Below are 17,059 nucleotides of genomic sequence, written 5' to 3'. Positions count from 1 at the left end.
GGTCAAGGAGCTTGTTAAAGATGGTAGTCACAGTGGCATGTAGGTCAGCATTAGCCGTAACATTAGGGATCCCCCTGAGGCGTATAATATTTCTCCTGCTACGGTTTTCCAGGTCATCAGTGCGGAGCAATAAGGAGGTAAGTTGTGATTTAACATGTCCCATATCAGATTCTAGGGAGGTCACAGAGGATTGCATAGCATTAGCAGAGGATTCCATGGCTATTACTCTAGTATCAACTGTTGAAACTCTTTGCTTAACTGCATCCAATTCTGCACGTATAGAGCTTTCCAATTTGCCCAGCATGTTTTCCAAATCATTCTTTGTGGGTAAAGTAGCAAAATGTTCCTGCAGCATGGCATGGGAGACAGGCAGCTGCTGTGCTGTGTTAATAATGTTGGGCTCTGAGGAGTTAAAGTCCTGTGAGCCTTCTGCAAACAGGGCTGGACTCCGTGGAGCAACAAGGGGGGGGGGTCACGGAGCCTGCAGGAGAGGTTACAGAGGCTCCCACAGTGAGGGAAGGGGAAGAGGAGCTGGCTGATGCCATACTGGGTGCCACGTGCTGCACAGTAGAAGAGCAGCGGGCTAGCGGGCTAGCACGGTCTCCTTACCCGCTTTCCTGAGACCCGGCTTTCTCCTGCTTCGCGGCATGCGACTGAGGGGGGAGATGTTCGGCTACGGAGGCTGCCAGGCTGAAAAGTATAGTGGAGGCAGCAGGAGCTCAGGAGAAAGCTTCCTCACGCCACCATCTCGAAGCCACGCCCCCTTCAGTCGATACTACATCCTCATGAGTAGTTTATATACTAAATGCAATTGTGACATTTCAAGGTAGTAGATTTATTATATTTACAATAATAGAAAGACTAGTTTATTAAACTTTTTAAACTTTACAAAACATTTTTATTTAATTTTGTGACACTTTATATAGATGATATAAAAGATGACTACATTTTATTTAATTTTTTATTGATAAGTAACATATTTTATTAAATGCTTTTATTCAAAACAATATTTTATCAAGTATATACAGAAACACGTTTTTATACTTATTCAAAGTAATAATTACAATATTATAACGTTAGCCATGCAGTCTGTAGCAAAGGAGTCGCTCTCTTTTTGGGCAATAATGTTCCCTGCAATACCCCGGGTGATGTGTTACGAACAACGGCTGTCTAAAAGGACTGCTAAGCAAGCCAAATGATGCGTCGCGTGAGCCCCTTTTTAAATTGTACAGAAGTTCTCTTGTTCTTGTATTAGCAATCACCGTAGAGGGAACGTTCAGCTCCGCTATGGTGTCCATGAAAAAATCCCAACCATGAGGGGCTTTAGCTTTAGGTACATTATGCCTATGCGTAGCAGTGCGGATAAGGTCAGTGATATTGGAACCGGGTATAGGCCGGCCTTTGTAAAAGAATTCGCCTCTTGCGTTCCAGGCGGCCTTGTCACTAGACTGATGCAATTTATTGAGCAAACGTTCAGCATTTTTCTTATATCTTACATTAACATTAGAGGATTCATTTGGCAGTTGTTGATCGGACGGCGTTTGTGTAATTAAAGTTAAGGCCAACATTTCTTTACCAGCCGTTTGTGTACATTTTAATTTTTTCATCATCCGATAGGTCATTCCTGTGAAGTATGTCTCTAATTTCAGCCTCTAAACGCTGTGTAGCGGTTTTGCGCATGTCGGGTGTTTCTAAAGCTGTTTTTTTTAACGTGTCCGGTTCTTGCTTGGAAACCAAGAACATTTTCTCGGTAGATTCCATTATGAGCCAGCGGTTCTATTAGCGATCAGGTATTGCAAACCCCAGCAGTGATCCTATAAACCACGCTGATTCACAATGCGCCTCTTGCCTTTAATGGGATATCTTTTATCGCTTAACTTCTTTATAGCCTGCTTCAACCTTTTCAGTATATTTTTTTGGTGCTCTCTAAGAGGAATCTTTCCTTTAAGGCTATTGAGAGCAATTTCGCCAAAAGCGGATATCAAATCATTATTGGCGTTGCGTAAAATTTTTTTAAAAATTTTTTTCACAGCCAGTTTTGTTCTGACCAGCGCTTTTAAAAGATCCCAATTACATCTTAACAGAAGCCCCTTTGCCACCAAGAATGATTGGACTGTTGAGAAAAGTCACATTTTTAGAGTTTTAAATCTACAAGTAAATACCCGTAAGGAGCGTGTGTAATAACTTGTAATTTGTCACGAGGGTTCTTAAAAAGGACCATGTATTTATTGTTTAAATTTATAGTCCTGCTTTTCTTACCCTGACAAAACACGTTTTGAATGAGGTACATGATACTCAAATTTCTGTGGTGAACATATTTGGAGAATGCATTTTGCATTTCAAGATTATCACAAGCGGCCTCCAAAAGATCATCAACAACTGCTAAATTTACCTTGTCAGGTGGGAATAAGGCATCGTCTGTAAAATTTTGACTTAATCCCTCGATAACTCTGATATTTGTAGATAAACGGTAGAGAGCCTAATACAATTTTTGCAAACATGCGTAAAACCAAACTACATTGTCAGGCTTGTGCGACATTAGTGTATCTGCGTGCATTAGTAAGCGCTTTACAAAAAAACTCTTTCCAGAATTTGAGGGGCCTGTTGAAATACAAGAGAAAAGGTGTTGAAATTGCACATCTATGGCACTCTTGCTTAATAACCAAAAGGCAAAGTGGTAAAGTCTTGTCGTAAGCTTTTTGTTTAGACGCCCATTTGCGCTTCCTATTTCTGTAAATACATGGTTGTTCTATGCTCTATTGTTTTCTGCGTCTTGGGGTCAGAATCGTGGTAGTAATCCAACACAAGGTCCTTTAAACTGTCAAAATTAATAAGTCCTGTGTTAGCTACATTAGAAGTTATCCCCTTAACCTTCAACACGGTTCTCCAGGTGTTAAGTTTGTAACATTATGTCTTTGGACCCGCAGTAGGACCATACTGTGTGCGTGTGTGTTATTAGGATATCTCTCCAGATGTCTGTCTTTGTGGATGAAGTCAGGGTGCATTCGAGGAACTAGAAGTAGAAGCAGATCCTTTCATGTTTTTCCGCTGAATTGTTAGGAAGTGTCACTGTATAATGTCATTGCAAAAATGTAATTGGGTATGTGTATACCTGTCTCTTGCATGCACTCAAAGTCATAGAAGATGTATTTCTTGGACATTTGTTTGAGTTTGTAAGGCTGCATGTAACCTATGCTCGTCAAATTTGTCAAAACCAGCCCCACACAGGCCAGGCCGTTACACCTATGTGTGTCCCTGTTGTCTATATATCTGTAACAAGAGCCACAAAATGTTTTTTTCTTACAAACTGCACCATCACTAGCTGCTAAATTTCTATGTATTTCAAAGCATTCATTTGAACGACAGAACACACGACAACGCAGGCACCTCGATTGTTCACCCTGCTTTTCAACACAGTCTGCCCGATGACAGGCTTGCAAAACTGATGAGTCATGTCCATATTTATGGCCATAAACAGAGCAACATCTCTCACAAAAGAAATTGGCCACAATAAATGCTTTCACGTTTTTAATACCGTAATAATGTTTTTCATGATGTAATATATAGACAGTCTTTTCTCTGGCAGGAGTGCCTGTATGATAATATCGTCACTGGTCTCTGTTGTGATACACTTTAATTGTAATGTTTAAATAATTTTCAAACAGTACAATGTCACTAAAAGAATCCAAATGAACTTCAGTTAATTGCAAATCTTTGTGCAACTGCTGGGCCTTATCTAGCAACACTGCACCACTTACATCTTGCCCCCTTCAAAATAGTGTACACACTAGCGGCCAGGCAGACATTAGTGTTGTAGTTGTTAAAAATCATACAAATGTTTTTTTTTAATAACCAATTATCCGACTATACGCAACTGCCCTCAGACGCCTTCTGTTACCCCAGAAGCATTAAAGCGATATTGTTTAAAAATGTTTCAGCGTTAAACCGCTCTCTAGACTGTCTCAATGAAAAATGAGTCAAACGTTTCACCACCATCTAGTCTCAACTGGATAAAATCATCCGGTTCTGTATCCCTTAAAACCCGATCTAACAATGATTGTACAGCAGCGTGTATTGCATCAACAGCACCAACAAATGAACAAATGGCATCGAGATAAACAATTCTAAAGTGATCGTTTACAGCGAACTATTAAAATTCACTGTCATGCTGTGGATGAAAAACATGCTCTAAATAAACTGTTCTATCGTCAAGGTCTTCAGAGGGCTCATTTGTAACGTCTAAATGCCCGGGCGAATGGTCAGATTGACGCCTGGTATTTGCGTCGGTTTGCACGGTCGTTTGCACCGTCGGTAGACGGTGCGTTTGCAACCTGTGTAGTGTTTGCTCATTGCGGGAGCATGACGGCGTAACCGTGTTCATACAACGTCATCTCCTTTTTTTCCTAACATTTTTAGACCACTTAGCAGCAAAGTACATTTTTAAGTATTACTTTTTATCTTTATGTTAACTTGCTCCGCCAATCATGTACGTATTTTCATCCGAGCATGATGAACAATTGTTAATAAGTGGCTGGTGTGAGCAATTGCTGATACGTGTCTGCTTGTATGCCGCCATGCAAATGATGGTCTTCTGGCGCGTAATGAATGTGATTCGTCTATTCAAATGTCGTGTGTCAACAACAGGTGCGGTCGTGCTGCTTGCATGCTGTTTGGCAAAAACCTGAAATTACGTTTTTAATGCACGCTATCTCACCATACTGTGGAGATCTCTGTTTTTGATCAATAATTTCGGATATTGGTGATAACGGTTCTGATCACCGACCTCCAATTTTTGAAGCGTTCTCTTCTCTTTGCTGTCAATTTAAAAAAGTTAACATTAGAAACATGGCCCCTGATTCATCAAGCAAAATCGGATTATCGGTCGCGCATTCGTATTAGCGATCCGGAATCGTGCGCGATCGCGCTATTCAACAACCGAAAAAGCTCGCGCGCGATCGCGGATTTCAATGATGAATCAGGGGCATCGTATTAATGTTAGAACTGTGGGTCTTGCCGGCGCCGCTGCTCCTAATTGCAGGCACGGGCGCCAGGTCCTATCTTTTAGGTAGAGTAACCCCACCACCTGTGTTTCATGCCAGAGTTCCCTTCCTGCTGGAGACTTGCACTGGTGTTTGAGCTGGCGTGGGTGTGTCTCTCTTAATCTATGAGGTTAAACATACACGCCTTCTACATACACGCCTTCTACAGCCTATGGCTGGATCTCTGCAGGTATTTAAAGGCACCTCCTTCTACAGGAAGTCGCCTGAGCAATCTCAAAACTGAGCTTTAGCCTGTCTAACTAAAAGGATCAGCAAAGTGTTATCTCCACAAGCCGTCTAAAAGAGTTGTGCGTTTTCGAGGTATGACACGGGAATTTGAGAATCCGAAATGAAATCTCCTTACATTGCGTTATCGTCGTAATAGGACATCTATAAAACATTTTTGAGCGGCGTAAATTACATTCATTGTTGCAAAATATGAATAACTAAAGTCTAAAATGATCTGTTTTAAAATAATATATTTAAAGATATTGATTAAATAATAAAAATAATAATAATAATAAGTGGTTGTTGATAAAAATTGGTAAAAGCGTTTTATAATCTTTTTCATAAAAACGTTAAATACATAAAGAGTGTGGAAAATTATCAAGCAGTTAAACCTAAGCATATTATGTATACAATAATATAGACGTTAGAAAAATATGAAACATAAACATTATATATTATATATTATTAAACAATAAATATTTATTTTACCTTTTTTGAAGTGATAGCTTACTGTCTTCTGCTCTTGAAACTACTGGCCTGTGCTTTTATAGTCTGTTTAACAGCATAGTAGCACGTGGTAGTAAGAGAGAGGGGGGCTTGTTGTGTTCTGCTGTGTCAAATTTGCGTATGTGGATCTCGGGATAACAAGGCTGCCTTGAAGACATTGCCCCTGATTCATCAAGCAAAATCGGATTATCGGTCGCGCATTCGTATTAGCGATCCGGAATCGTGCGCGATCGCGCTATTCAACAACCGGAAAAGCTCGCGCACGCGCGCACTCGAGTCCCGGACCGCGGTAATCCGCGATCGCGGGTCGCGCGTATTATCGCGCTTCCAGCGTTCGCGGATTTCAATGATGAATCAGGGGCATTATGTTGGTATTTATACCAACCATACCGTATTGCTGAGTCGCAGTATTGTATGAGTTTAATACATATATATATATATATATATATATAATGTTTTACAGATTAAACATATTATTAGTAATGACAACCTTTTACATACAAAATATTATATATTTTTCCTTAATCTAATTGTAAAAATTGTAAAGTATCATATGACAAAGTTACAAATAGATATCTATATATATATATATATATATATATATATATATAAATAATAATTTTTATATAGATTAAACACATTATCAGTAAATGCCAGTCCATTACACACGCACACTCACACACACTCTGATATGAAATTTACAGCCCCCAGCTGTGGATCACCCGATAACATGGATGCTTAGATGACATTATGTAGGTAAGAAATATGCATGTTCGGCACCAGTAAATGATCATTTTAGTAATATATTACACATATATAGATCTAAAAGGATCGCTGAAATAAAACCATATACATATATAGGATCTAATACCCAGCATAATATAATACAGATATTCACCATATACATATATAAGGTTTTAATACATTGCATTTTGAATACACATATAAAGATCTAATAGGATCCATGAAACTTGAAACTAGTTGCATGTGTTTTTATAAACTTTGAACAGTCTAACCGCATGTGCTATGTCGGGGGCAGGGGTTACCTGGGTGGAGAGGGGTTAGTAGCAGCTATACTATAACACATATAAAGATTTTCACGAAGGATTCACGAAGTAGGTATATAAAGATCATTAGTTTGTATGGTTTGTAACTTGCATATTATAATACACATATAAAGATCTAATAGGATCCATGAAATAAGACTCATGTATAAAGAACCAACAGTATCCCTGATATAATACACACACACACACAATCTGCATAAAATTTGTTTTTAGCACTCCTGGGGTTATCTCTTGTAAGCACCTTAGTTTTCCAGCACTTGTGGGGTTATTTATCTCTTGTCTATTTAGTTTTCCAGCACTTGTGGGGGTTAATTATCTCTTGTAAGCATGCTAGTTTTCCAGCACTTGTGGGGTTAATTTGCTGGACCACCCAGCTTCACTGGTGAAAGTGTATTCTCTCCAGCCTTGGAGAACCTTAATAAATCAGGGCCTGAGAGGAAGAAGGTTCCGTGCATGAGCGCGAGCCAGAGGGATCCAGATTGAGAGAGAGCCAGAGTCTGTTCCTGGCAGGAGAAGGGAGCCAGAGTGGGTGTAAAGTGCTGGAGAGTGTCCTGTAACACTTGGCTAAATAAATAAAACTGCTGTTGTTTTTTACTTTTGGAGTCTGGCTGCGTTTTATGTAAGCATCCCCAGTGATATCCCACATTTGGTGGAGGATGCGGGCAGATTTAGCAGCGAAGATTGCAGCAGTGGATTTAAAGGGCCGGTGTATAGAGTGGCAGCATGTTGAGCCAAGAAGTGGAGAAAGCAGTGTTCAGTACACCGAGAGATTTAAAGGACCAGTGTTCTGTCTAAAAATGGAAGCGGTCCTGAAGCAACTAGTGTTTGCTAATGCTACACAGCAGCAAGCTAATGCTGCTTTAAAGAAATTATAGAGTTATAAAGCACAGCAGGAGACAAATCGTTTGCTGGTGGCACAACTGGTGGAGGTCTCTCGGGCTGTAGCGGAGAATTAGAAAGTGCTGACTGAGGCGGTGCAGCAAGCTGGCCGTACAGGTTTTGGAGGGACACGCTGGAGCCAGCCATTTGTTGTTAAAAATTACACTGTATGATGATGTTGAGGATGTTTTACAGGAAACAAACATAGAGCAGTGGAGGAGCACATTGAGGAAGTTATGTTTGGTTACTGAGAAAGTAACTGAATTCATTTCAACTATTCAAGTTAAATCTGAGTAAAAATTTTGTGTGCCTATCCTGGAGCAAACAAATCATCAGCATTAGAGAAAATTGCCAATCTTGTTTCAGATGCAGCTTTTGATAAATCAGGTGAAGATTTACAAAATTCTGCTGAGATCAAAGTGGCTAAGAAACTGCTCCCGTACCATGTGAAGGTCAGACTGCAGAAAGTATCACCGTGGTAGATGCTCATGTGTTAACTGAGCTTGATTGAAGCTGAAGGATATGTCCCCATATCACCTGAGGTGCAGGCTGATGAATGTGTTCCTTTGTTGGCTGGGGAAACGTTTCCTCTTACTGACGTCCAAGCTAAAGGATGGGATCCTGTTTCAGCTGAGGTGGCTTCTGAAGATGTTGTATCAAAGTCTGAAGCCCTTGAAAGTATCTCTGCTTCCAAGAAGGTGCGGGAAGAGTTTAATTAGTTAAGTGATGTAAAGATTGGAGAAGTTGTCCTGGTTTTGCCTGATGAACAGGATTGCTCAGTGGCATATTAAAGAAGGTGTTGCTACATCAGTGGATGTGAAGGTTGAAAAAGTGGTTGGAAACCTGAAGCCTCCAAAACCACTTGAAAATAAAAAGAAATGTGGAATGAAAACTTTCCAATGTGAGCTGTGCAGCTATATGTGTCCCAGACGCTCAACCCTTAATCGTCACACTGTTAAGCGGCCTCATAAACGGCCAGATTATGATATGGCGTTTGTAACCAGTGGTTAAGTGGTCAGACATCTCCGTGACAAGCATACACATGAGAAGCTGTGTTCCATGTGGGGTTATGCCCTGTGCACTGTGAAAATCAATCTGATAAGTCTGGATGAAAGTGGGGAACATGTAGGCATTTGTGCAGAGGATGGCCAGATGCAAGTGTTTGGACTGTGTTCAAGGGAAGGATTATTCACCCTCTGTTTGGAAAGACAAGACTGTTAAATCTGGAGAAACTGAATCAAGAAAGGCGCTTTGCAGAGACCAAAGACAAATTGTTCCAGAGCACAGCGTCTCTAAAATTTTGTTTTGTTGTGTGTTTTGCATAGAATAGGAAAGACAGACAGGTCTTCAAGGGCAGTTTACAGAGTTTGTAGTGAGAAAATGCAAACGCCCTAGTTGGGATTAATTGTATGGGGAAAATGTGTCCAACCCCACAGGGTCGAAAACAGTGGGGGTGGGAGGAGAGGGTATGTGACAGAGTGTCCCTAAAATGTCAGGGAAAGTGTATGAAAGGCTCCAGGTGTTAATAGGTTTGGATAGGGTTTTAGAAAAGAAACCAGGTTTTTAGGGCCCTGGAGCCGGCCAAGGGAAGTTAAGGGTGGGTTCCTTGGCCCAACCCAATCCTGATTTGGGTTATATGCAAGCTGCACTCAGGTGCAAGAGAGATATGATCAGCCAGTGTGTTCCAGGCTGAGGAGTGTGAGCAGTCAGAGACCCATCATGAGAGAGACCCAGAGGGATCCAGGCTGAGAGAGAGCCACAGTTTGTTCCTGGTAGGAGAAGGGATTCTGTTCCTGGCAAAGTGGGTTCCAGGCTGCAGAAGAAGGGGACAGAGCTTCAGGAAAGCCAGTGGGCAAACAAGACATAAAACTGTGAGTGAAACTGTCGTTATATAGAGTGTTTTGGCTTTAAAGTGCTGGAGCGTGTGCTGAAAAATTGTGGCCTCAAAAAATCCTGTCTTTTTTATAGATAAATTTGTGTTATTTCTTTACAGAAAGTGAAGAAACACATAAAGAAGTGCAGAAAATTAGTTGCTAAGCTAAAATAATCTCAAATGCTTGAAATTGGCAACAAAAACCTGAAAGACGTGTAAGAAAATGGAAAACTACTATTCGAATGTTTAGAAGAATATTCAAAATGGCAAAGACTCAGCCAATGATCAGCTCCAGGAAGATCAAGTTACATGTGAGTATTGTTACACTTAGAAGACACCTATGTGAAGCTATCGGCAAGAAGCCCCAGCAAAATCCTAAGGTTGAAAAGAAAACGTGCTGAAGAGACATTGACTGGGCTAAAGAGAAATGGTGCAACATTTTGTGGACTGATGAATTGCTTTCTTGCTAATTGTTCATTTTTGGGTCTAGGGGCCACAAAAATCCATCGGTACCAATCCATCGGTACCTTGCCAGTGACTAAAGAGTCTCTAAAAATTAGAAATAATGGCTTTGAAATAACTGAGCTCAGCTCTTTGAGGACACATGGATGTAATCCCTCAGGTCCTGGTGCTTTGTCAACCTTAATTTTTCCCAGCTGTTTCTCAATCATATCAATTCTGAGCCATTGTGACTCATTTAGGCAGTGAAATTATGAATTTGGACTTAAGCGCTGCTATTTTCCTTCGTGTACACAGAGATAAAAAGTGTTAATCTGCCTTGTATTTATCCCCAGTTACCAACCCAGCGACATCCTTTAGGGGGCCCACATGCTCAGATCTGATCTTTTTGCTATTAATATATTTGAACATTTTTGGGGGGTTTGCCGTACTTTCCCTTGCAATCTGTCTTTCATTTTTGAAGTTTCGCACATTTTATCTCCTTTTTACATATTTTGTTATATTCTTTATAGGTTTCAAATGATAAAGATGATCCTTCATTTTTATTTTTCTGGAATGCTTTTTTCTTGGTCCTTAGGGAGGCGTAGTAATCCCTGAATTTTTCAGCTATCTCCTTCACCCGGTACACCTTTCCCCCAGAGTCAGCAGTTAGGAAAGATACATGTGTGCGGGCCATCATGCCTCTTAGGGCTCTTGCCAGCAGCCGCCGACATTTATCTCCATGTTCATAAAACAGTCTCCGGCATTTAACCAGGGCTGCCCGCGCCTTGCCAAGAAATAGCGAGGCCAGTTTCTGGCGTAAAAGAGCCAACTCAGAGCCTCATGATTTGGGAGAGGTGTACGCTAAATGCAACGTCAGGATCACCGGGGCATGATCTCAAAATGCTATGTTCCCAATCCTACATTCCACGGCTTGGGACAAATCTCTTTGTTTAAGCCAAAAATGATCAATGCGTGAATACATCCCGTGCTGGTGAGACTAAAATGTGTAATCTCTGCCAGTTGGATTCAGGATCCGCCATACGTCAACTAATTGGTGTTGATGTAAACAATGTTGAGCGGAAAGATGGGAGCTAGCAGGGCCCGCCGCACCGGATGCATCCAGGTCACGATCAGGAGCAAAGTTAAAGTCCCCTCCGCAAATAAGCAGACCCTCAGAGAATTCCTCTAGCCTCTCCAGCATCCCTTTCATCCTTGCCACCTGGGGGGCATAAATAGAGGCAAAGGTTACCAGACGTTCTTCCAGAATGCCCTTGACAAGCAGCACCCTACCCTCACGATCTCTGTATATATCAATAAGCTGCCATCGCACCGACCCTGAGAACAAGAGGGAAGTACCCCCAGATCTGAAGTCTGCCGAGCCACAATGGTAACTGGTTGGAAATTTCTTATTGAATAATTTGGGAATCTTGTCATGTTTAAAATGAGTTTCCTGGAGTAGCGCCACCTGGACCCGCATCCTTGCCAATTCAGTCAGCAGTGCTGAACGTTTCTCCGGGACATTCAGGCCCTTGACATTAAATGTAACTATCTTAATACAATCCATGTCAGCAACAATGAATCACCACAATATAAAATACTTAGCAAATCAAACTCTGAGGTCAAAGGATGTGCAATCCTTTAGTGGTCTGGAGATGAAGATTCTAGATGGAACAAAACCAGTCCCACTGAAAACTCAGATCAGGCAAGTCCATCTTGAGGAGGTGGAACACGGCGACGTCTGCCTTTGCCAGCCTGCGTATACCACTGGGCAGCTGGAGGTGGAGGTAGAGGTTTCAGCAACGTTGGCCAAATCGCTGTTTTCCCATCTTTATGTGCGGTTAATTGAAAAGGGAAGCCCCATCTGTGTGGAATTTCTCGTTGCCTTAACACCAACAAAACTGGCCGAAGGGCCTTACGTAGTAGGAGGGTATGACGGGAAAGATCCTGCAGCAACTGTATCTCACATCATTGGAACTGTAGGGGTTCCTGTTGCCTCGCCGCCTTCATTATGGCTTCTTTGATCGCAAAGGAGTGGACCCTGCAAATAACATCACGTGGCCTGGAGGGGTTTACCTTATAAGGATACCAGTTAAAGGGTATGCTGCATTCCTTTAAGATGACCTCATGTCTGGTATACATATACCAGTATATACTGATAAAGCATTATTGTTGGTGAGACATAATTGATATTAAATAAATTGTGCTAACCCAACAGTATGCAGGGTGCTGGACTGGGAGCCTGAAAGGAGAGTGTCTTACCCGTCCACGCACATGCGCAGTCCCCCCCTTATGGCTTTTTTAACATCAGCTGTAAGCCACATAGGTTTTAATTTTAGCCTCTTAAAATTATTACCCATTGGAATATATTTTTTAGTTTTGGTTTTGTAGCATAGACTTGAAACATTCCCATTTCTGTTCTGTGTTCTTTGAGGACAATATTGTCTCCCAAACCAAGTCACAGAGAGCCGCCCTTAATAATGGAAAATTTGCTCTCTTAAAATTAAATGTTTTTATCTTTACTGTTTTTGCTTCCTGTTTAATGCTTACATTAAATAAATCATATTATGGTCACTGCTACCCAGATTCTCTTTTATTTGCACATTTGTTATAAGCTCTGCATTGTTAGAAAGAATTAGGTCCAGCAGAGTATCATTTCTAGTTGGGGCTTCTATAAACTGTACCATAAAATTATCTTGTATTAAATTCACAAATTTCCATCCTTATCTTGTTCCTGTAGTGCCATTACTCCAGTCAATGTCAGGGAAGTTGAAATCTCCCATGATTAAAACACTTTCACTTTTTGCTGCTTTTTTCTATCTGTGCTAGTAGTTGATTTTCTATTTCTTAGCACTGGGGGGCCCATAGAAGACTCCAATAATTAATTGTGTGTTATTCAACTCCACATTCAACTCCACCCATAATGCCTTAACCTCATCGCTTGTTACATAGCAATACAAAATTGGCTAAACACATAACCGGATCGATTTTTTATTGAACCTTGTTTGAGAGGGGATAATATTGACATTATCAGCTGCTACAGCTACAATAAACAAGGTTTAGAAAAATCTGACAGAATTTAGGACCCAGAAGGAAGGACTGCCACGTGAGGTCTAAACAGCTGCAGTGAATCCTACACAGACAAGGACACTAGGAGCACTAGCATGTGGTGAGAGGAAAAAGTTTTCTACATAAGAGTGAGTAAAATGGATCTTATTTTTTCTTATGCTGGTAATAGTAAATGTGACTTTAAATTTTCAGATAGTAGTATGTCAGATGCAGCTTTATGGTCTAGTTTATGGAAGCAGTGTTCACAAGACAATGACAGAATTGATAAGAAGGTTTTGACTATGAACAAAACGAAAAAGGAATTAAGTTACATTATGAGGATGATTAAGATTTTCGATACATTAGCGATTGAAGATAAATATTTGCCTACACGTGTTTGCATAAATAGTACACAACATACACAAAACATACACACATGATTCACAGACAAATGACACTGAAAATGAAGTGTGTACTAGATGTGAAATCTTAATGAATCACATAGATGACCTAGAGGATATGTTACAAAAAAATGCACACAGCAGCTATCCAAACTACACACAAAAAAAGGCGCACGTAGTCTCATCACAAAAGTCACAATGAAAGTCAAAACATCAGTCACCTTTACAAGTTTTTGAGCATGAAATAGATCACCCAATGGATGTTGAAAGGCAACAATTATTGGATAAGGCAGAACAGTTAAATACTGAAAAACATGATCAGATAATAAAATTACCTAAGGAAATTCCGCCTTACAACTTAAATGCAGATGCATTCCATAATGCACATGTATTTGAATCCAATGCAGAATGATTTAATTTAAATGATGACCATAAAAATGTATTATTTAAATCTTGGATCCCATGTTTTTCTAGACGCTTAGAAATCTCACCTGTTACTGCAGAAAATGGAGATTTAATACATAGCACTGCAACAGATAGGTTGAGACAATTGCTTCACTTCAGTACAGGGGAAGAGGTTCCTACAGTAGATATGCTAGAATCATTAAAGGCTACAATTAATGATGACCCTTTTGCCTTTATGTTAAAATTTGAAAAAGCTTATCGTATGATCGTCTATAGCTGATGAACATGAGCCCCCTGCTATGATAAAATCATTTGTGAAAAAGTTTAAATATCTTGATTCCACTAGCTTAGCTATAAGCTTCAGAGAAAGTCTCTTTAGAGGAAGCCTTTGGCCTCTGCTTTTATTGATCAAGTTAGAAGTAATTTAAAACTTAGCGTGTCTGCTATTTAAGGCAAAGAGCAGAGAAGGGAAGTCAGTTTACAAGCATACACATTTACCATTGCTAGGCAAGAGGTAAAACAAGACAGGGGAGTCAGAAGACTTTGTTCATTCCAAATCTACTGTCTGCTATTATTGTGAAAAAAATGGACATTTGAAATGTCAATTTGAGAAATATTTAAACAAAGAATTTGGGCAAAGAAAATGGATTGGACATGGACATGAAAATGGACAAATTTTCTAGAGTCACCTTATGGTTCATTGATAAGACAGATAAGGGAGTTGTCAATTCAAAATGACACTTTAAAAATAAAAATGGCAATGTGATGGCAAAATGGGGCTTGACAAACAAGGTTTGTTACCCTCTCCATGACTGGAACAAGATTTATTTCCTAAACCTCTAGAGTATATAGCCCCTGTATCTCTAGATGAATGTGGCTGTCCTTTTTTATGTGGAAAAAAAAGGGCAAAACACAGTTTTTGATTGACAGTGGCAATTTACAATTGAGTGTAACAAGTTGTAAACTGCCATAAAAAACAAATGCACCAGTATGTACAATTGTGGGTTTTAATGGCAAAGGTAATTCAAATGCTACTTTGATTTCTGATGTTTCCTTTGAAATTCCTGGATATTTGGATACTGACATAGACCTTCAGACAGAGAACATCATAGGAACAGATATTAGGAAAAAGAGAGGACAAATTATTGATTTAGGCAATAGTGTTATCTGGAAAAATGCCTCTAAGCATAAATCAATATTGATTTATCCCTCAGAATACGGCACAATTGGAAGTATATGTGTCACTGAAAAAGTTTCTTTAGAACATAGGTGGCCTGAGGTGGGAGACAATTTGCATTTACAACAAATAACTCATAAGTATCCAAAGTTGTGTTCTCAGTTCAGAAATGAAATGGGATTTATGAAAGATACTATTGTAAATGTGGAAAGTAAAGATCCTTCTCCACAGAAACAATACAGATTGCCTCCTGAATCAATTGAGCCACTCTAAGTAATCATTCAAGAGTTTCTTGAACAAGGAGTAATTAGAAAAGGAAATTCTGTTACTTCATCACTAATTTTGACTGGAAACAAGATAATTCTTTCAAAATGCTTTTTGATATGAGAATGTTAAACAAATATACTCTAAATGTGGCACCCATTGTCTATGAGACAATGTTGATATAATGTCAACAAAGAGTTGTCAATATAAGTTTGCATTTACTTTTCAGAATGAGCAATACGTGTTTATTAGGCTTCCACAAGGTTTACCCATTAGTGCAAGTGTTTTTAATCAGGCATTAGCCAAAGTTTTGCAAAAATTCTCGAGAACGGTGTTAGGAAATGCTTATCTGTCTGGTGACTCCGTGCTGTGCACCATCGCAGTATAAAACACTGTTTGCTCTGTCCAGCAATGTCATTAGCAGCAGCCACTGCTTCCCTTTAGTTGTGCAACCTGGTGTATTTATGGCATCCCCAGCATCCATTGTTAGGCTGCGTACAGCTGAAGGGGATTCTAGAGGCTGATCAGCTCCTGACTCGGTCCTGCACTGCTACTGGCTGCTGGGACTTTAAAGCCTCCTTTCTCCCAGTCATCAGTGCCTGTTGTAGCGTATAGCTGGTCTAATCTGTGCTGGAGTGTGTTTTCGTCTGATTTATTGTTGCTGACCCTGCCTGTTTCTGATCTGTGAGTTTATGCTGCCTGGACCGACCATTGCCTGTGATCCTAGCTTGCTGCCAGCCCATTCCCAATCACTATCCCTTGTGAAGGGCAAGCAGTCCTGGGGGCAAGCAAGTGCTGGGAGACACAACACGTCTCCTGAGGCTGCTCAGGATGTGGGGTGTGCTATCGGTTAAGACTGCGTTGTTAGATTGGGGGACTGGTGTCTGGTGAGGCTGGTGCTGACCAGAGCCTTTCAACCGGAGTGACTTTTACCGTGGATGACCTGTTGCTCAGCCCTAAAACAGAAGAAGAGCATTGTTAATGCTAGACGAGTTGTTTTTATTGGTGGTACACACCGTTTGAATTAATGACAGAAAGAAAGATCCTTTTTAAATACTTGACGTTAAAGGAAAAGTGATGATAAAAATAAAAAGACCACTTGATTCATGTGGATCAATGAAATATTGTATGTACCAAAATAATGATACTGCTTTTCTTTTACAGGAATGACTTCAATGGTACAACCTCAATGATGATGAGAACATCGAAAGAAGTCGTTTCAATGGAAAAGATATAAGAAGATTTGTTTTTAGGAAGTTTTATTGTTTTCCCGATATCAATAACTACTTTATTGTTGCTGATTTTTCAATATCCTGAATCAAATAACGTAAAGGACAAGGTTGAGTAAAGTTCTAAAGAAGATTATTTCTTCAGGAAAAGACGTTATGTTAATAAATTTCCAAAGTGAAATAACTCCTTTGGGTATTTTAGGTAGTTTACTTGATGAATTTATTTTTGCTAAGAAACACATTCATTTATGGGTAAATAAATGGTTAGGATGTAATCAAGGCGTATGCTATAGTAGTTCTCTAATTTCAATAGCTGGAAAAGAACAACTTTTGGTTCCAGTTACAGTTTAGGGAGTTTCAGTTAGTAATACACGATTTATTATAAATTACGATACAATGACTTTGTGATTGAACTTCTGGAATAGAACAAATAGATCTATCTTCATGTTTACATTTTCAATCAAGGGTCATGTGTCTAGCAAATCAAGAAAGAGTTGTTTACCA

The 17,059-nt window shown here is 39.9% G+C and overlaps 1 protein-coding gene across 1 annotated transcript in view; it reads left to right on the top strand.

Moving 5' to 3' along the window:
• The window catches only part of LOC140342779 (UDP-galactose translocator-like), a 93,646-nt gene extending 83,021 nt beyond the window's left edge, over positions 1-10,625 (top strand). The window contains exon 3 of the mRNA XM_072429131.1: positions 9,714-10,625. Coding sequence (XP_072285232.1) covers positions 9,714-9,757 — 44 coding nt within the window. The 3' untranslated portion in view covers positions 9,758-10,625. The remainder of the gene's footprint in view (positions 1-9,713) is intronic.
• Positions 10,626-17,059: the final 6,434 nt, after the last annotated feature.

Source organism: Pyxicephalus adspersus, chromosome W (assembly GCF_032062135.1).
Source record: "Pyxicephalus adspersus chromosome W, UCB_Pads_2.0, whole genome shotgun sequence".
NCBI classification, from domain to species: domain Eukaryota; kingdom Metazoa; phylum Chordata; class Amphibia; order Anura; family Pyxicephalidae; genus Pyxicephalus; species Pyxicephalus adspersus.
The sequence above is the reverse complement of the archived record's forward strand: the minus strand, read 5'-3'. Positions and strand labels throughout refer to the sequence as shown.